Genomic DNA, 21,957 nt, shown 5'->3' with positions numbered 1-21,957 from the left:
GCCTTCTCATCTAAATGTATAAGGTAATAACTATGTTGTCTTTAAGTATATTTCGTTGTATTTATGTCCATATACTATGTGTGATTAAAAAATTTACATTCCAAGATTCCTATGTAATTTCTAGTTATGAGTTTAAATATAACCATATTTTAGGTTAAGTAAAATTCGAAACGTATTTTAATAAAATGTTTAAAACATTGTGTTTCAATTAGTTTTGAATGTTTCGAAATAAAGAAAAACCAAATAAAACATAACTCTTTATTTACAACAGTCTTTACAGATATTCTTACAAACTATAAACCACTTCAAACTTCAACAACTTTCGTCGAAATTGGATAAGTAGCTACTCCAGGCATTTCATTTCTCTTTTCAATACCATCTCATCTCTGAATCTTATTGAATCCCACTGTATTTCACTCTATATGGGATCTGTATATGATTCTACGAGCTCTTAGAGTATCGTTTCCAGAACTTCTTGACATCATCATGTCCCGGCTTGGTGACCACCATAGTACGAGTTCGTTCATTTTGCCAACTCAACACGCCCTGTTGTTTAGCGTAATCACGCAGTACTACGAAGTCGGCCTGGAATTGAAGATTTATTTAAAAATTTATGGCGAAAAACTCACAAAATACAAAACCTATTTCAGGGACATGTATGATTAAGATGTTCGTAAGATTGCAAACATTGAAGATCATAAAAAATAACTAAACTTATTGAATAAAGAAATTAATTATGTTTTTTATCATCAAGAGGCACATAAGACTTAAGGGTAAATTAAACGCTAAAACATAAAAAGCCGTTATCCCTGCAATGTAAACTTCATCCAGATCAACAGTTTTCGTTAAGGTAAAATTTTATGAAAATTTAATTTGCCAGATGTTAAACATAATCGAAAATTTAAATGAACAAGTAAACTTATAAATTTGCCCCTCACCTGCGACAAAAACTGGTTATACACCACGCCATCGGTATACGTGAATCTGTTCCTCTCGCTTTCCCATAACCTAACTTGATCCACCACAGTGGGGGGAAGCACTGACGTTGTTCTTATCCCACCCGATTCCGTTTTTAACATCTAAAATAAAGAGACACTAATTTTAAATTAACAGACAAATATCATATTCTTATAAAAGGGATGAATATACCAGTTATTTATAAGAGTAAATGCTGATGCACAGCAGCAAATGGAGACTACAAATTTATGGCAGAAGACGAAATATTTATACATGAAGCCATGCTCTGTAGTTATATACAGTTGCTGACATATCAGTTATACATGCTCTGTAAGTATATGCAGCTGCTGACATACCAGTTATGCACGTACACATGCACTGTAGTTGTATACAGCTGCTGACATACCAGTTATACATGTAGACATGCTCTGTAGTTATATACAGCTGCTGACAGACGAGTTATACACGTAGACGTGCTCTGTAGTTATATAAAGCTGCTGACATACCAGTTATACACGTAGACATGATCTGTAGTTATATACAGCTGCTGACAGACGAGTTATACACGTAGACGTGCTCTGTAGTTATATACAGCTGCTGACATACCAGTTATACACGTAGACATGCTCTGTAGTTGTATACAGCTGCTGACGGACGAGTTATACACGTAGACGTGCTCTGTAGTTATATAAAGCTGCTGACAGACGAGTTATACACGTAGACGTGCTCTGTAATTATATAAAGCTGCTGACATACCAGTTATACACGAAGACATGCTCTGTAGTTGTATACAGCTGCTGACAGACGAGTTATACACGTAGACGTGCTCTGTAGTTATATACAGCTGCTGAAAGACGAGTTATACACGTAGACGTGCTCTGTAGTTATATAAAAATGCTGACATACCAGTTATACACGTAGACGTGCTCTGTAGTTAATTACAGCTGCTGACAGACGAGTTATACACGTAGACGTGCTCTGTAGTAATATACAGCTGCAGACAGATCAGTAATATACAGAGACATGCTCTGTAGTTAAATAAAGCTGCTGACATACCAGTTATACACGTAGACGTGCTCTGTAGTTATATAAAGCTGCTGACATACCAGTTATACACGTAGACATGCTCTGTAGTTGTAAACAGCTGCTGACAGACGAGTTATACACGTAGGCATGCTCTGAAGTTATATACAGCTGCAGACAGACTAGTTATACACGTAGACGTGCTCTGTAGTTATATACAGCTGCTGACAGACGAGTTATACACGTAGACGTGCTCTGTAGTTATATAAAGCTGCTGACATACCAGTTATACACGTAGACATGCTTTGTAGTTGTATACAGCTGCAGACAGACTAGTTATACACGTAGACGTGCTCTGTAGTTATATACAGCTGCTGACATACCAGTTATACATGTAGACATGCTCTGTAGTTATATACAGCTGCTGACAGACGAGTTATACACGTAGACGTGCTCTGTAGTTATATAAAGCTGCTGACATACCAGTTATACACGTAGACATGATCTGTAGTTATATACAGCTGCTGACAGACGAGTTATACACGTAGACGTGCTCTGTAGTTATATACAGCTGCTGACATACCAGTTATACACGTAGACATGCTCTGTAGTTGTATACAGCTGCTGACGGACGAGTTATACACGTAGACATGCTCTGTAGTTATATAAAGCTGCTGACAGACGAGTTATACACGTAGACGTGCTCTGTAATTATATAAAGCTGCTGACATACCAGTTATACACGAAGACATGCTCTGTAGTTGTATACAGCTGCTGACAGACGAGTTATACACGTAGACGTGCTCTGTAGTTATATACAGCTGCTGAAAGACGAGTTATACACGTAGACGTGCTCTGTAGTTATATAAAAATGCTGACATACCAGTTATACACGTAGACGTGCTCTGTAGTAATATACAGCTGCAGACAGATCAGTAATATACAGAGACATGCTCTGTAGTTAAATAAAGCTGCTGACATACCAGTTATACACGTAGACGTGCTCTGTAGTTATATAAAGCTGCTGACATACCAGTTATACACGTAGACATGCTCTGTAGTTGTAAACAGCTGCTGACAGACGAGTTATACACGTAGGCATGCTCTGAAGTTATATACAGCTGCAGACAGACTAGTTATACACGTAGACGTGCTCTGTAGTTATATACAGCTGCTGACAGACGAGTTATACACGTAGACGTGCTCTGTAGTTATATAAAGCTGCTGACATACCAGTTATACACGTAGACATGCTTTGTAGTTGTATACAGCTGCAGACAGACTAGTTATACACGTAGACGTGCTCTGTAGTTATATACAGCTGCTGACATACCAGTTATACACGTAGACATGCTCTGTAGTTGTATACAGCTGCTGACAGACGAGTTATACACGTAGACGTGCTCTGTAGTTATATAAAGCTGCTGACAGACGAGTTATACATGTAGACATGCTCTGTAGTTATATACAGCTGCTGACAGACGAGTTATACACGTAGACATGCTCTGTAGTTATATAAAGCTGCTGACATACCAGTTACACACGTAGACGTGCTCTGTAGTTATATACAGCTGCTGACATACCAATTATACACGTAGACATGAACTGTAGTTATATACAGCTGCTGACAGACGAGTTATACACGTAGACGTGCTCTGTAGTTATATAAAAATGCTGACATACCAGTTATACACGTAGACGTGCTCTGTAGTTAATTACAGCTGCTGACAGACGAGTTATACACGTAGACGTGCTCTGTAGTTATATACAGCTGCAGACAGATCAGTTATATACAGAGACATGCTCTGTAGTTAAATAAAGCTGCTGACATACCAGTTATACACGTAGACGAGCTCTGTAGTTATATAAAGCTGCTGACATACCAGTTATACACGTAGACATGCTCTGTAGTTGTAAACAGCTGCTGACAGACGAGTTATACACGTAGGCATGCTCTGAAGTTATATACAGCTGCAGACAGACGAGTTATACACGTAGACGTGCTCTGTAGTTATATACAGCTGCTGACAGACGAGTTATACACGTAGACGTGCTCTGTAGTTATATACAGCTGCAGACAGATCAGTTATATACAGAGACATGCTCTGTAGTTAAATAAAGCTGCTGACATACCAGTTATACACGTAGACATGCTCTGTAGTTGTAAACAGCTGCTGACAGACGAGTTATACACGTAGTTATGCTCTGTAGTTATATACAGCTGCAGACAGACTAGTTATACACGTAGACGTGCTCTGTAGTTATATACAGGTGCTGACAGATGAGTTATACACGTAGGCATGCTCTGTAGTTATATACAGCTGCAAACAGACTAGTTATACACGTAGACATGCTCTGTAGTTATATACAGCTGCAGACAGACGAATTATACACGTAGACGTGCTCTGTAGTTATATACAGCTGCAGACAGACGAGTTATACACGTAGACGTGCTCTGTAGTTATATACAGCTGCAGACAGACTAGTTATACACGTAGACGTGCTCTGTAGTTATATACAGCTGCTGACATACCAGTTATACACGTAGACATGCTCTGTAGTTGTATACAGCTGCAGACAGACTAGTTATACACGTAGACGTGCTCTGTAGTTATATAAAGCTGCTGACATACCAGTTATACACGTAGACGTGCTCTGTAGTTATATAAAGCTGCTGACATACCAGTTATACACGTAGACATGCTCTGTAGTTGTATACAGCTGCAGACAGACTAGTTATACACGTAGACGTGCTCTGTAGTTATATACAGCTGCTGACATACCAGTTATACACGTAGACATGCTCTGTAGTTGTATACAGCTGCAGACAGATTAGTTATACACGTAGACGTGCTCTGTAGTTATATACAGCTGCAGACAGACGAGTTATACACGTAGACGTGCTCTGTAGTTATATACAGCTGCAGACAGACTAGTTATACACGTAGACGTGCTCTGTAGTTATATAAAGCTGCTGACATACCAGTTATACACGAAGACATGCTCTGTAGTTGTATACAGCTGCTGACAGACGAGTTATACACGTAGACGTGCTCTGTAGTTATATAAAGCTGCTAACATACCAGTTATACACGTAGACATGCTCTGTAGTTATATATAGCTGCAGACAGATGAGTCATACACGTAGGCATGCTCTGTAATTGTATACAGCTGCTGACAGACGAGTTATACACGTAGACGTGCTCTGTAGTTATATACAGCTGCTGACATACCAGTTATACACGTAGACATGCTCTGTAGTTGTATACAGCTGCAGACAGATTAGTTATACACGTAGACGTGCTCTGTAGTTATATACAGCTGCAGACAGACTAGTTATACACGTAGACGTGCTCTGTAGTTATATACAGCTGCTGACATACCAGTTATACACGTAGACATGCTCTGTAATTGTATACAGCTGCTGACAGACGAGTTATACACGTAGACGTGCTCTGTAGTTATATACAGCTGCTGACATACCAGTTATACACGTAGACATGCTCTGTAGTTATATATAGCTGCAGACAGATGAGTCATACACGTAGGCATGCTCTGTAGTTATATACAACTGCAAACAGACTAGTTATACACGTAGACATGCTCTGTAGTTATATATAGCTGCAGACAGATGAGTCATACACGTAGGCATGCTCTGTAGTTATATACAGCTGCAGACAGACGAGTTATACACGTAGACGTGCTCTGTTGTTATATACAGCTGCTGACATACCAGTTATACACGAAGACATGCTCTGTAGTTATATAAAGCTGCTGACATACCAGTTATACACGTAGACATGCTCTGTAGTTGTAAACAGCTGCTGACAGACGAGTTATACACGTAGGCATGCTCTGTAGTTATATACAGCTGCAGACAGACTAGTTATACACGTAGACGTGCTCTGTAGTTATATACAGGTGCTGACAGATGAGTTATACACGTAGGCATGCTCTGTAGTTATATACAGCTGCAAACAGACTAGTTATACACGTAGACATGCTCTGTAGTTATATACAGCTGCAGACAGACGAATTATACACGTAGACGTGCTCTGTAGTTATATACAGCTGCAGACAGACGAGTTATACACGTAGACGTGCTCTGTAGTTATATACAGCTGCAGACAGACTAGTTATACACGTAGACGTGCTCTGTAGTTATATAAAGCTGCTGACATACCAGTTATACACGTAGACGTGCTCTGTAGTTATATAAAGCTGCTGACATACCAGTTATACACGTAGACATGCTCTGTAGTTGTATACAGCTGCAGACAGACTAGTTATACACGTAGACGTGCTCTGTAGTTATATACAGCTGCTGACAGATCAGTTATACACAGAGACGTGCTCTGTAGTTATATAAAGCTGCTGACATACCAGTTATACACGTAGACATGCTCTGTAGTTGTAAACAGCTGCTGACATACCAGTTATACACGTAGACATGCTCTGTAGTTGTATACAGCTGCTGACAGACGAGTTATACACGTAGACGTGCTCTGTAGTTATATAAAACTGCTGACATACCAGTTATACACGAAGACGTGCTCTGTAGTTATATACAGCTGCTGACATACCAGTTATACACGTAGACATGCTCTGTAGTTATATATAGCTGCAGACAGATGAGTCATACACGTAGGCAGCTCTGTAGTTGTATACAGCTGCTGACAGACGAGTTATACACGTAGACGTGCTCTGTAGTTATATAAAGCTGCTGACATACCAGTTATACACGAAGACGTGCTCTGTAGTTATATACAGCTGCAGACAGACTAGTTATACACGTAGACGTGCTCTGTAGTAATATACAGCTGCTGACATACAAGTTATACACGTAGACATGCTCTGTAATTATATACAGCTGCTGACGGACGAGTTATACACGTAGACGTGCTCTGTAGTTATATAAAGCTGCAGACAGATGAGTCATCTACGTAGACGTGCTCTGTTGTTATATACAGCTGCTGACAGACGAGTTATACACGTAGACGTGCTCTGTAGTTATATACAGCTGCTGACAGATCAGTTATACACAGAGACATGCTCTGTAGTTAAATAAAGCTGCTGACAGACGAGTTATACACGTAGACGTGCTCTGTAGTTATATACAGCTGCTAACATACCAGTTATACACGTAGACATGCTCTGTAGTTGTATACAGCTGCTGACAGACGAGTTATACACGTAGACGTGCTCTGTAGTTATATAAAGCTGCTGACATACCAGTTATACACGAAGACGTGCTCTGTAGTTATATACAGCTGCAGACAGACTAGTTATACACGTAGACGTGCTCTGTAGTAATATACAGCTGCTGACATACAAGTTATACACGTAGACATGCTCTGTAATTATATACAGCTGCTGACGGACGAGTTATACACGTAGACGTGCTCTGTAGTTATATAAAGCTGCAGACAGATGAGTCATCTACGTAGGCATGCTCTGTAGTTATATACAGCTGCAAACAGACTAGTTATACACGTAGACATGCTCTGTAGTTATATACAGCTGCTGACAGATCAGTTATACACAGAGACATACTCTGTAGTTATATATAGCTGCAGACAGATGAGTCATACACGTAGGCATGCTCTGTAGTTATATACAGCTGCAAACAGACGAGTTATACACGTAGACGTGCTCTGTAGTTATATTAAGCTGCTGACATACCAGTTATACACGAAGACATGCTCTGTAGTTAAATAAAGCTGCTGACATACCAGTTATACACGTAGACATGCTCTGTAGTTGTATACAGCTGCTGACATACCAGTTACACACGTAGACGTGCTCTGTAGTTATATACAGCTGCTGACATACCAATTATACACGTAGACATGAACTGTAGTTATATACAGCTGCTGACAGACGAGTTATACACGTAGACGTGCTCTGTAGTTATATAAAAATGCTGACATACCAGTTATACACGTAGACGTGCTCTGTAGTTAATTACAGCTGCTGACAGACGAGTTATACACGTAGACGTGCTCTGTAGTTATATACAGCTGCAGACAGATCAGTTATATACAGAGACATGCTCTGTAGTTAAATAAAGCTGCTGACATACCTGTTATACACGTAGACGAGCTCTGTAGTTATATAAAGCTGCTGACATACCAGTTATACACGAAGACATGCTCTGTAGTTGTATACAGCTGCAGACAGATGAGTCATACACGTAGGCATGCTCTGTAGTTATATACAGCTGCAGACAGACGAGTTATACACGTAGACGTGCTCTGTAGTTATATACAGCTGCAGACAGACTAGTTATACACGTAGACGTGCTCTGTAGTTATATACAGCTGCTGACATACCAGTTATACACGTAGACATGCTCTGTAGTTGTATACAGCTGCTGACAGACGAGTTATACACGTAGACGTAGACGCTGACATACCAGTTATACACGTAGACGTGCTCTGTAGTTATATAAAGCTGCAGACAGATGAGTCATCTACGTAGGCATGCTCTGTAGTTATATACAGCTGCAAACAGACTAGTTATACACGTAGACATACCAGTTATACACGTAGACGTGCTCTGTAGTTATATAAAGCTGCTGACATACCAGTTATACACGTAGACATGCTCTGTAGTTGTAAACAGCTGCTGACAGACGAGTTATACACGTAGGCATGCTCTGAAGTTATATACAGCTCCAGACAGACTAGTTATACACGTAGACGTGCTCTGTAGTTATATACAGCTGCTTACAGACGAGTTATACACGTAGACGTGCTCTGTAGTTATATAAAGCTGCTGACATACCAGTTATACACGTAGACATGCTCTGTAGTTGTATACAGCTGCTGACATACCAGTTATACACGTAGACATGCTCTGTAGTTGTATACAGCTGCTGACAGACGAGTTATACACGTAGACGTGCTCTGTAGTTATATACAGCTGCAGACAGACTAGTTATACACGTAGACGTGCTCTGTAGTTATATACAGCTGCAGACAGACTAGTTATACACGTAGACGTGCTCTGTAGTAATATACAGCTGCTGACATACCAGTTAAACACGTAGACATGCTCTGTAGTTATATACAGCTGCTGACAGACGAGTTATACACGTAGACGTGCTCTGTAGTTATATAAAGCTGCAGACAGATGAGTCATACACGTTGGCATGCTCTGTAGTTATATACAGCTGCAGACAGACGAGTTATACACGTAGACGTGCTCTGTTGTTATATACAGCTGCTGACAGACGAGTTATACACGTAGACGTGCTCTGTAGTTATATACAGCTGCTGACAGATCAGTTATACACAGAGACATGCTCTGTAGTTAAATAAAGCTGCTGACAGACGAGTTATACACGTAGACGTGCTCTGTAGTTATATACAGCTGCTAACATACCAGTTATACACGTAGACATGCTCTGTAGTTGTATACAGCTGCTGACAGACGAGTTATACACGTAGACGTGCTCTGTAGTTATATAAAGCTGCTGACATACCAGTTATACACGAAGACGTGCTCTGTAGTTATATACAGCTGCAGACAGACTAGTTATACACGTAGACGTGCTCTGTAGTAATATACAGCTGCTGACAGATCAGTTATACACAGAGACATGCTCTGTAGTTGTATACAGCTGCTGACAGACGAGTTATACACGTAGACGTGCTCTGTAGTTATATAAAACTGCTGACATACCAGTTATACACGAAGACGTGCTCTGTAGTTATATACAGCTGCAGACAGACTAGTTATACACGTAGACGTGCTCTGTAGTTATATACAGCTGCTGACATACCAGTTATACAGGTAGACGTGCTCTGTAGTTATATACAGCTGCTGACATACCAGTTATACACGTAGACATGCTCTGTAGTTATATATAGCTGCAGACAGATGAGTCATACACGTAGGCAGCTCTGTAGTTGTATACAGCTGCTGACAGACGAGTTATACACGTAGACGTGCTCTGTAGTTATATAAAGCTGCTGACATACCAGTTATACACGAAGACGTGCTCTGTAGTTATATACAGCTGCAGACAGACTAGTTATACACGTAGACGTGCTCTGTAGTAATATACAGCTGCTGACATACCAGTTATACACGTAGACATGCTCTGTAGTTATATACAGCTGCTGACAGACTAGTTATACACGTAGACGTGCTCTGTAGTTATATACAGCTGCTGACATACCAGTTATACACGTAGACGTGCTCTGTAGTTATATACAGCTGCAGACAGACTAGTTATACACGTAGACGTGCTCTGTAGTTATATACAGCTGCTGACAGACGAGTTATACACGTAGACGTGCTCTGTAGTTATATACAGCTGCAGACAGATCAGTTATACACAGAGACATGCTCTGTAGTTAAATAAAGCTGCTGACATACCAGTTATACACGTAGACATGCTCTGTAGTTGTATACAGCTGCTGACATACCAGTTATACACGTAGACATGCTCTGTAGTTGTATACAGCTGCTGACAGACGAGTTATACACGTAGACGTGCTCTGTAGTTATATAAAACTGCTGACATACCAGTTATACACGAAGACGTGCTCTGTAGTTATATACAGCTGCAGACAGACTAGTTATACACGTAGACGTGCTCTGTAGTTATATACAGCTGCTGACAGACGAGTTATACACGTAGACGTGCTCTGTAGTTATATAAAGCTGCTGACAGACGAGTTATACACGTAGACGTGCTCTGTAGTTATATACAGCTGCTGACATACCAGTTATACACGTAGACATGCTCTGTAGTTATATATAGCTGCAGACAGATGAGTCATACACGTAGGCATGCTCTGTAGTTATATATAGCTGCAGACAGATGAGTCATACACGTAGGCATGCTCTGTAGTTATATTAAGCTGCTGACATACCAGTTATACACGAAGACATGCTCTGTAGTTGTATACAGCTGCAGACAGATGAGTTATACACGTAGACGTGCTCTGTAGTTATATACAGCTGCAGACAGACTAGTTATACACGTAGACGTGCTCTGTAGTTATATACAGCTGCTGACATACCAGTTATACACGTAGACGTGCTCTGTAGTTATATACAGCTGCAGACAGACTAGTTATACACGTAGACGTGCTCTGTAGTTATATACAGCTGCTGACATACCAGTTATACAGGTAGACGTGCTCTGTAGTTATATACAGCTGCAAACAGACGAGTTATACACGTAGACGTGCTCTGTAGTTATATTAAGCTGCTGACATACCAGTTATACACGTAGACATGCTCTGTAGTTATATATAGCTGCAGACAGATGAGTCATACACGTAGGCATGCTCTGTAGTTATATATAGCTGCAGACAGATGAGTCATACACGTAGGCATGCTCTGTAGTTATATTAAGCTGCTGACATACCAGTTATACACGAAGACATGCTCTGTAGTTGTATACAGCTGCAGACAGATGAGTTATACACGTAGACGTGCTCTGTAGTTATATACAGCTGCAGACAGACTAGTTATACACGTAGACGTGCTCTGTAGTTATATACAGCTGCTGACATACCAGTTATACACGTAGACGTGCTCTGTAGTTATATACAGCTGCAGACAGACTAGTTATACACGTAGACGTGCTCTGTAGTTATATACAGCTGCTGACATACCAGTTATACAGGTAGACGTGCTCTGTAGTTATATACAGCTGCAAACAGACGAGTTATACACGTAGACGTGCTCTGTAGTTATATTAAGCTGCTGACATACCAGTTATACACGAAGACATGCTCTGTAGTTATATACAGCTGCTGACATACCAGTTATACACGTAGACATGCTCTGTAGTTATATATAGCTGCAGACAGATGAGTCATACACGTAGGCATGCTCTGTAGTTATATACAGCTGCAAACAGACGAGTTATACACGTAGACGTGCTCTGTAGTTATATTAAGCTGCTGACATACCAGTTATACACGAAGACATGCTCTGTAGTTGTATACAGCTGCAGACAGATGAGTTATACACGTAGACGTGCTCTGTAGTTATATACAGCTGCTGACATACCAGTTATACACGTAGACATGCTCTGTAGTTATATATAGCTGCAGACAGATGAGTCATACACGTAGACGTGCTCTGTAGTTATATACAGCTGCAGACAGACTAGTTATACACGTAGACGTGCTCTGTAGTTATATACAGCTGCTGACATACCAGTTATACACGTAGACGTGCTCTGTAGTTATATACAGCTGCAGACAGACTAGTTATACACGTAGACGTGCTCTGTAGTTATATACAGCTGCTGACAGACGAGTTATACACGTAGACGTGCTCTGTAGTTATATACAGCTGCAGACAGATCAGTTATACACAGAGACATGCTCTGTAGTTAAATAAAGCTGCTGACATACCAGTTATACACGTAGACATGCTCTGTAGTTGTATACAGCTGCTGACATACCAGTTATACACGTAGACATGCTCTGTAGTTGTATACAGCTGCTGACAGACGAGTTATACACGTAGACGTGCTCTGTAGTTATATAAAACTGCTGACATACCAGTTATACACGAAGACGTGCTCTGTAGTTATATACAGCTGCAGACAGACTAGTTATACACGTAGACATGCTCTGTAGTTGTAAACAGCTGCTGACAGACGAGTTATACACGTAGGCATGCTCTGTAGTTATATACAGCTGCAGACAGACTAGTTATACACGTAGACGTGCTCTGTAGTTATATACAGGTGCTGACAGACGAGTTATACACGTAGACGTGCTCTGTAGTTATATTAAGCTGCTGACATACCAGTTATACACGAAGACATGCTCTGTAGTTGTATACAGCTGCAGACAGATGAGTTATACACGTAGACGTGCTCTGTAGTTATATACAGCTGCAGACAGACTAGTTATACACGTAGACGTGCTCTGTAGTTATATACAGCTGCTGACATACCAGTTATACACGTAGACGTGCTCTGTAGTTATATACAGCTGCAGACAGACTAGTTATACACGTAGACGTGCTCTGTAGTTATATACAGCTGCTGACAGACGAGTTATACACGTAGACGTGCTCTGTAGTTATATACAGCTGCAGACAGATCAGTTATACACAGAGACATGCTCTGTAGTTAAATAAAGCTGCTGACATACCAGTTATACACGTAGACATGCTCTGTAGTTGTATACAGCTGCTGACATACCAGTTATACACGTAGACATGCTCTGTAGTTGTATACAGCTGCTGACAGACGAGTTATACACGTAGACGTGCTCTGTAGTTATATAAAACTGCTGACATACCAGTTATACACGAAGACGTGCTCTGTAGTTATATACAGCTGCAGACAGACTAGTTATACACGTAGACGTGCTCTGTAGTTATATACAGCTGCTGACATACCAGTTATACAGGTAGACGTGCTCTGTAGTTATATACAGCTGCTGACATACCAGTTATACACGTAGACATGCTCTGTAGTTATATATAGCTGCAGACAGATGAGTCATACACGTAGGCAGCTCTGTAGTTGTATACAGCTGCTGACAGACGAGTTATACACGTAGACGTGCTCTGTAGTTATATAAAGCTGCTGACATACCAGTTATACACGAAGACGTGCTCTGTAGTTATATACAGCTGCAGACAGACTAGTTATACACGTAGACGTGCTCTGTAGTAATATACAGCTGCTGACATACCAGTTATACACGTAGACATGCTCTGTAGTTATATACAGCTGCTGACAGACTAGTTATACACGTAGACGTGCTCTGTAGTTATATACAGCTGCTGACATACCAGTTATACACGTAGACGTGCTCTGTAGTTATATACAGCTGCAGACAGACTAGTTATACACGTAGACGTGCTCTGTAGTTATATACAGCTGCTGACAGACGAGTTATACACGTAGACGTGCTCTGTAGTTATATACAGCTGCAGACAGATCAGTTATACACAGAGACATGCTCTGTAGTTAAATAAAGCTGCTGACATACCAGTTATACACGTAGACATGCTCTGTAGTTGTATACAGCTGCTGACATACCAGTTATACACGTAGACATGCTCTGTAGTTGTATACAGCTGCTGACAGACGAGTTATACACGTAGACGTGCTCTGTAGTTATATAAAACTGCTGACATACCAGTTATACACGAAGACGTGCTCTGTAGTTATATACAGCTGCAGACAGACTAGTTATACACGTAGACGTGCTCTGTAGTTATATACAGCTGCTGACATACCAGTTATACAGGTAGACGTGCTCTGTAGTTATATACAGCTGCAAACAGACGAGTTATACACGTAGACGTGCTCTGTAGTTATATTAAGCTGCTGACATACCAGTTATACACGAAGACATGCTCTGTAGTTGTATACAGCTGCAGACAGATGAGTTATACACGTAGACGTGCTCTGTAGTTATATACAGCTGCTGACAGACGAGTTATACACGTAGACGTGCTCTGGAGTTATATAAAGCTGCTAACATACCAGTTATACACGTAGACATGCTCTGTAGTTATATATAGCTGCAAACAGACTAGTTATACACGTAGACATGCTCTGTAGTTATATATAGCTGCAGACAGATGAGTCATACACGTAGGCATGCTCTGTAGTTATATACAGCTGCAGACAGACGAGTTATACACGTAGACGTGCTCTCTTGTTATATACAGCTGCTGACATACCAGTTATACACGTAGACATGCTCTGTAGTTATATAAAGCTGCTGACAGACGAGTTATACACGAAGACGTGCTCTGTAGTTATATACAGCTGCAGACAGACGAGTTATACACGTAGACGTGCTCTGTAGTTATATACAGCTGCTGACATACCAGTTATACACGTAGACATGCTCTGTAGTTATATATAGCTGCAGACAGATGAGTCATACACGTAGGCATGCTCTGTAGTTATATACAGCTGCAAACAGACGAGTTATACACGTAGACGTGCTCTGTAGTTATATTAAGCTGCTGACATACCAGTTATACACGAAGACATGCTCTGTAGTTGTATACAGCTGCAGACAGATGAGTTATACACGTAGACGTGCTCTGTAGTTATATACAGCTGCAGACAGACTAGTTATACACGTAGACGTGCTCTGTAGTTATATACAGCTGCTGACATACCAGTTATACACGTAGACGTGCTCTGTAGTTATATACAGCTGCTGACAGACGAGTTATACACGTAGACGTGCTCTGTAGTTATATACAGCTGCAGACAGATCAGTTATACACAGAGACATGCTCTGTCTATACTAATATTATAAAGAGGAAAAGTTTGTAAGTATGTATGTAAGTATGTATGTATGTATGTATGGTTTTCACGCAAAAACTACTGGACCGATTTCAAAAATTCTTTCACCATTAGAAAGCTGCATCTTTACTGAGCAAAATAGGCTATATTGCATTTTCAAAAAAATTAGAGATCCTTACCAAAAATGCAATAATGTAACTGAAGGTGTAAAAAAATCCTCAATAAAACTTCTGTCATCGCGTGCGCTGCGGAATCTATTGAAGATAGAACAAAAAAATGTTCTACAGTATTATAGAATGGATCAATATCTACAAGAAAGTCCGCGATACCATATGTCCATCTTCAGTAGTTATGTTACTACAACAACTTTTTTACGTTTTCAAAGTAAATAGAATTGCCGACAGTAATCAAACCATGTTATCCATACACATATATATTAATCCTTATCCCATTAAATGATGTTTTATTATAGACTGTTTCAATACCAGCAAAATACTTTTTAAATGAAAAGAATTGGATATTCCATTCAAAAGATATAACGAATTTAAAAGTGTCAATCTACAGAAAATAGTAGGTATACTGTTCGAGCAGGCCGTAGTGCGGGGGTCACGGAGGAATTCTACCAATATGCGTCTTGACGGAACACAGTGGGGTTTTGGTCGGTAGGAATCCGACATAACCCACGGCCCCTCCCCTGGAGGCCGTGGGTATCTATGAAAGATTTCCCCACTAAAACAAAAAAAAAAAGGCCGTAGTGCGGGACGGGGTAAAGGTGATTTTCATGTCCGACCTATAGTAGACTTTTCACTGTAAAGATATCGCTATCTATGCGGGTGAAACCGCAGGGCATTGCTAGTAGTTAAATAAAGCTGCTGACATACCAGTTATACACGTAGACATGCTCTGTAGTTGTATACAGCTGCTGACATACCAGTTATACACGTAGACATGCTCTGTAGTTGTATACAGCTGCTGACAGACGAGTTATACACGTAGACGTGCTCTGTAGTTGTATACAGCTGCTGACAGACGAGTTATACACGTAGACGTGCTCTGTAGTTATATAAAACTGCTGACATACCAGTTATACACGAAGACGTGCTCTGTAGTTATATACAGCTGCAGACAGACTAGTTATACACGTAGACGTGCTCTGTAGTTATATACAGCTGCTGACATACCAGTTATACAGGTAGACGTGCTCTGTAGTTATATACAGCTGCTGACATACCAGTTATACACGTAGACATGCTCTGTAGTTATATATAGCTGCAAACAGATGAGTCATACACGTAGGCAGCTCTGTAGTTGTATACAGCTGCTGACAGACGAGTTATACACGTAGACGTGCTCTGTAGTTATATAAAGCTGCTGACATACCAGTTATACACGAAGACGTGCTCTGTAGTTATATACAGCTGCAGACAGACTAGTTATACACGTAGACGTGCTCTGTAGTAATATACAGCTGCTGACATACCAGTTATACACGTAGACATGCTCTGTAGTTATATACAGCTGCTGACAGACGAGTTATACACGTAGACGTGCTCTGTAGTTATATAAAGCTGCAGACAGATGAGTCATCTACGTAGGCATGCTCTGTAGTTATATACAGCTGCAAACAGACTAGTTATACACGTAGACATGCTCTGTAGTTATATAAAGCTGCTGACAGACGAGTTATACACGTAGACGTGCTCTGTAGTTATATAAAGCTGCTGACATACCAGTTATACACGAAGACGTGCTCTGTAGTTATATACAGCTGCTGACATACCAGTTATACACGTAGACATGCTCTGTAGTTGTAAACAGCTGCTGACAGACGAGTTATACACGTAGGCATTTTCTGTAGTTATATACAGCTGCAGACAGACTAGTTATACACGTAGACGTGCTCTGTAGTAATATACAGCTGCTGACATACCAGTTAAACACGTAGACATGCTCTGTAGTTATATACAGCTGCTGACAGACGAGTTATACACGTAGACGTGCTCTGTAGTTATATAAAGCTGCAGACAGATGAGTCATACACGTTGGCATGCTCTGTAGTTATATACAGCTGCTGACAGACGAGTTATACACGTAGACGTGCTCTGTAGTTATATAAAACTGCTGACATACCAGTTATACACGAAGACGTGCTCTGTAGTTATATACAGCTGCAGACAGACTAGTTATACACGTAGACATGCTCTGTAGTTGTAAACAGCTGCTGACAGACGAGTTATACACGTAGGCATGCTCTGTAGTTATATACAGCTGCAGACAGACTAGTTATACACGTAGACGTGCTCTGTAGTTATATACAGGTGCTGACAGACGAGTTATACACGTAGACGTGCTCTGTAGTTATATTAAGCTGCTGACATACCAGTTATACACGAAGACATGCTCTGTAGTTGTATACAGCTGCAGACAGATGAGTTATACACGTAGACGTGCTCTGTAGTTATATACAGCTGCAGACAGACTAGTTATACACGTAGACGTGCTCTGTAGTTATATACAGCTGCTGACATACCAGTTATACACGTAGACGTGCTCTGTAGTTATATACAGCTGCAGACAGACTAGTTATACACGTAGACGTGCTCTGTAGTTATATACAGCTGCTGACAGACGAGTTATACACGTAGACGTGCTCTGTAGTTATATACAGCTGCAGACAGATCAGTTATACACAGAGACATGCTCTGTAGTTAAATAAAGCTGCTGACATACCAGTTATACACGTAGACATGCTCTGTAGTTGTATACAGCTGCTGACATACCAGTTATACACGTAGACATGCTCTGTAGTTGTATACAGCTGCTGACAGACGAGTTATACACGTAGACGTGCTCTGTAGTTATATAAAACTGCTGACATACCAGTTATACACGAAGACGTGCTCTGTAGTTATATACAGCTGCAGACAGACTAGTTATACACGTAGACGTGCTCTGTAGTTATATACAGCTGCTGACATACCAGTTATACAGGTAGACGTGCTCTGTAGTTATATACAGCTGCTGACATACCAGTTATACACGTAGACATGCTCTGTAGTTATATATAGCTGCAGACAGATGAGTCATACACGTAGGCAGCTCTGTAGTTGTATACAGCTGCTGACAGACGAGTTATACACGTAGACGTGCTCTGTAGTTATATAAAGCTGCTGACATACCAGTTATACACGAAGACGTGCTCTGTAGTTATATACAGCTGCAGACAGACTAGTTATACACGTAGACGTGCTCTGTAGTAATATACAGCTGCTGACATACCAGTTATACACGTAGACATGCTCTGTAGTTATATACAGCTGCTGACAGACTAGTTATACACGTAGACGTGCTCTGTAGTTATATACAGCTGCTGACATACCAGTTATACACGTAGACGTGCTCTGTAGTTATATACAGCTGCAGACAGACTAGTTATACACGTAGACGTGCTCTGTAGTTATATACAGCTGCTGACAGACGAGTTATACACGTAGACGTGCTCTGTAGTTATATACAGCTGCAGACAGATCAGTTATACACAGAGACATGCTCTGTAGTTAAATAAAGCTGCTGACATACCAGTTATACACGTAGACATGCTCTGTAGTTGTATACAGCTGCTGACATACCAGTTATACACGTAGACATGCTCTGTAGTTGTATACAGCTGCTGACAGACGAGTTATACACGTAGACGTGCTCTGTAGTTATATAAAACTGCTGACATACCAGTTATACACGAAGACGTGCTCTGTAGTTATATACAGCTGCAGACAGACTAGTTATACACGTAGACGTGCTCTGTAGTTATATACAGCTGCTGACATACCAGTTATACAGGTAGACGTGCTCTGTAGTTATATACAGCTGCAAACAGACGAGTTATACACGTAGACGTGCTCTGTAGTTATATTAAGCTGCTGACATACCAGTTATACACGAAGACATGCTCTGTAGTTGTATACAGCTGCAGACAGATGAGTTATACACGTAGACGTGCTCTGTAGTTATATACAGCTGCAGACAGACGAGTTATACACGTAGACATGCTCTGTAGTTATATAAAACTGCTGACATACCAGTTATACACGAAGACGTGCTCTGTAGTTATATACAGCTGCAGACAGACTAGTTATACACGTAGACGTGCTCTGTAGTTATATACAGCTGCTGACATACCAGTTATACAGGTAGACGTGCTCTGTAGTTATATACAGCTGCTGACATACCAGTTATACACGTAGACATGCTCTGTAGTTATATATAGCTGCAGACAGATGAGTCATACACGTAGGCAGCTCTGTAGTTGTATACAGCTGCTGACAGACGAGTTATACACGTAGGCATGCTCTGTAGTTATATACAGCTGCAGACAGACTAGTTATACACGTAGACGTGCTCTGTAGTTATATAAAGCTGCTGACATACCAGTTATACACGTAGACATGCTCTGTAGTTGTATACAGCTGCAGACAGACGATTATACACGTAGACGTGCTCTGTAGTTATATACAGCTGCTGACATACCAGTTATACACGAAGACGTGCTCTGTAGTTATATACAGCTGCAGACAGACTAGTTATACACGTAGGCATGCTCTGTAGTTATATACAGCTGCAGACAGACGAGTTATACACGTAGACGTGCTCTCTTGTTATATACAGCTGCTGACATACCAGTTATACACGTAGACATGCTCTGTAGTTATATAAAGCTGCTGACAGACGAGTTATACACGTAGACGTGCTCTGTAGTTATATACAGCTGCAGACAGATGAGTTATACACGTAGGCATGCTCTGTAGTTATATACAGCTGCAAACAGACTAGTTATACACGTAGACGTGCTCTGTAGTTATATAAAGCTGCTGACATACCAGTTATACACGTAGACATGCTCTGTAGTTATATACAGGTGCTGACAGATGAGTCATACACGTAGGCATGCTCTGTAGTTATATACAGCTGCAGACAGACTAGTTATACACGTAGACGTGCTCTGTAGTTATATACAGCTGCTGACATACCAGTTATACACGTAGACGTGCTCTGTAGTTATATACAGCTGCTGACAGACGAGTTATACACGTAGACGTGCTCTGTAGTTATATACAGCTGCAGACAGATCAGTTATACACAGAGACATGCTCTGTAGTTAAATAAAGCTGCTGACATACCAGTTATACACGTAGACATGCTCTGTAGTTGTATACAGCTGCTGACATACCAGTTATACACGTAGACATGCTCTGTAGTTGTATACAGCTGCTGACAGACGAGTTATACACGTAGACGTGCTCTGTAGTTGTATACAGCTGCTGACAGACGAGTTATACACGTAGACGTGCTCTGTAGTTATATAAAACTGCTGACATACCAGTTATACACGAAGACGTGCTCTGTAGTTATATACAGCTGCAGACAGACTAGTTATACACGTAGACGTGCTCTGTAGTTATATACAGCTGCTGACATACCAGTTATACAGGTAGACGTGCTCTGTAGTTATATACAGCTGCTGACATACCAGTTATACACGTAGACATGCTCTGTAGTTATATATAGCTGCAGACAGATGAGTCATACACGTAGGCAGCTCTGTAGTTGTATACAGCTGCTGACAGACGAGTTATACACGTAGACGTGCTCTGTAGTTATATAAAGCTGCTGACATACCAGTTATACACGAAGACGTGCTCTGTAGTTATAAACAGCTGCAGACAGACTAGTTATACACGTAGACGTGCTCTGTAGTAATATACAGCTGCTGACATACCAGTTATACACGTAGACATGCTCTGTAGTTATATACAGCTGCTGACAGACGAGTTATACACGTAGACGTGCTCTGTAGTTATATAAAGCTGCAGACAGATGAGTCATCTACGTAGGCATGCTCTGTAGTTATATATAGCTGCAGACAGATGAGTCATACACGTAGGCAGCTCTGTAGTTGTATACAGCTGCTGACAGACGAGTTATACACGAAGACGTGCTCTGTAGTTATAAACAGCTGCAGACAGACTAGTTATACACGTAGACGTGCTCTGTAGTAATATACAGCTGCTGACATACCAGTTATACACGTAGACATGCTCTGTAGTTATATACAGCTGCTGACAGACGAGTTATACACGTAGACGTGCTCTGTAGTTATATAAAGCTGCAGACAGATGAGTCATCTACGTAGGCATGCTCTGTAGTTATATACAGCTGCAAACAGACTAGTTATACACGTAGACATGCTCTGTAGTTATATAAAGCTGCTGACAGACGAGTTATACACGTAGACGTGCTCTGTAGTTATATAAAGCTGCTGACATACCAGTTATACACGAAGACGTGCTCTGTAGTTATATACAGCTGCTGACATACCAGTTATACACGTAGACATGCTCTGTAGTTGTAAACAGCTGCTGACAGACGAGTTATACACGTAGGCATGCTCTGTAGTTATATACAGCTGCAGACAGACTAGTTATACACGTAGACGTGCTCTGTAGTTATATACAGGTGCTGACAGACGAGTTATACACGTAGACGTGCTCTGTAGTTATATAAAGCTGCTGACATACCAGTTATACACGTAGACATGCTCTGTAGTTGTATACAGCTGCAGACAGACGATTATACACGTAGACGTGCTCTGTAGTTATATACAGCTGCTGACATACCAGTAATACACGTAGACATGCTCTGTAGTTATATATAGC

At 40.8% G+C, this 21,957-nt stretch overlaps 2 protein-coding genes across 2 annotated transcripts in view; both read right to left on the bottom strand.

The window, feature by feature from the left end:
• Window positions 1-21,957, bottom strand: part of LOC149481376 (uncharacterized) — a 465,629-nt gene that overhangs the window by 96,157 nt on the left and 347,515 nt on the right. The gene's annotated exons all lie outside the window — the stretch shown is intronic.
• The window catches only part of mrn (general transcription factor IIH subunit 4 marionette), a 42,704-nt gene continuing 20,991 nt past the window's right edge, over window positions 245-21,957 (bottom strand). The window contains exons 10-11 of the mRNA XM_089705021.1: window positions 939-1,079; window positions 245-585 (exon numbers count right to left, since the gene is read on the bottom strand). Coding sequence (XP_089561147.1) covers window positions 442-585; window positions 939-1,079 — 285 coding nt within the window. The 3' untranslated portion in view covers window positions 245-441. The remainder of the gene's footprint in view (window positions 586-938; window positions 1,080-21,957) is intronic.

Source organism: Colias philodice, chromosome 16, assembly GCF_061535455.1.
Source record: "Colias philodice isolate Cphi_HAF_F1 chromosome 16, ilColPhil1 Martin Lab GWU primary, whole genome shotgun sequence".
In the NCBI taxonomy this organism is placed as follows: Eukaryota; Metazoa; Arthropoda; class Insecta; order Lepidoptera; family Pieridae; genus Colias; species Colias philodice.
This window is presented reverse-complemented; position numbering and strand designations above follow the sequence as displayed.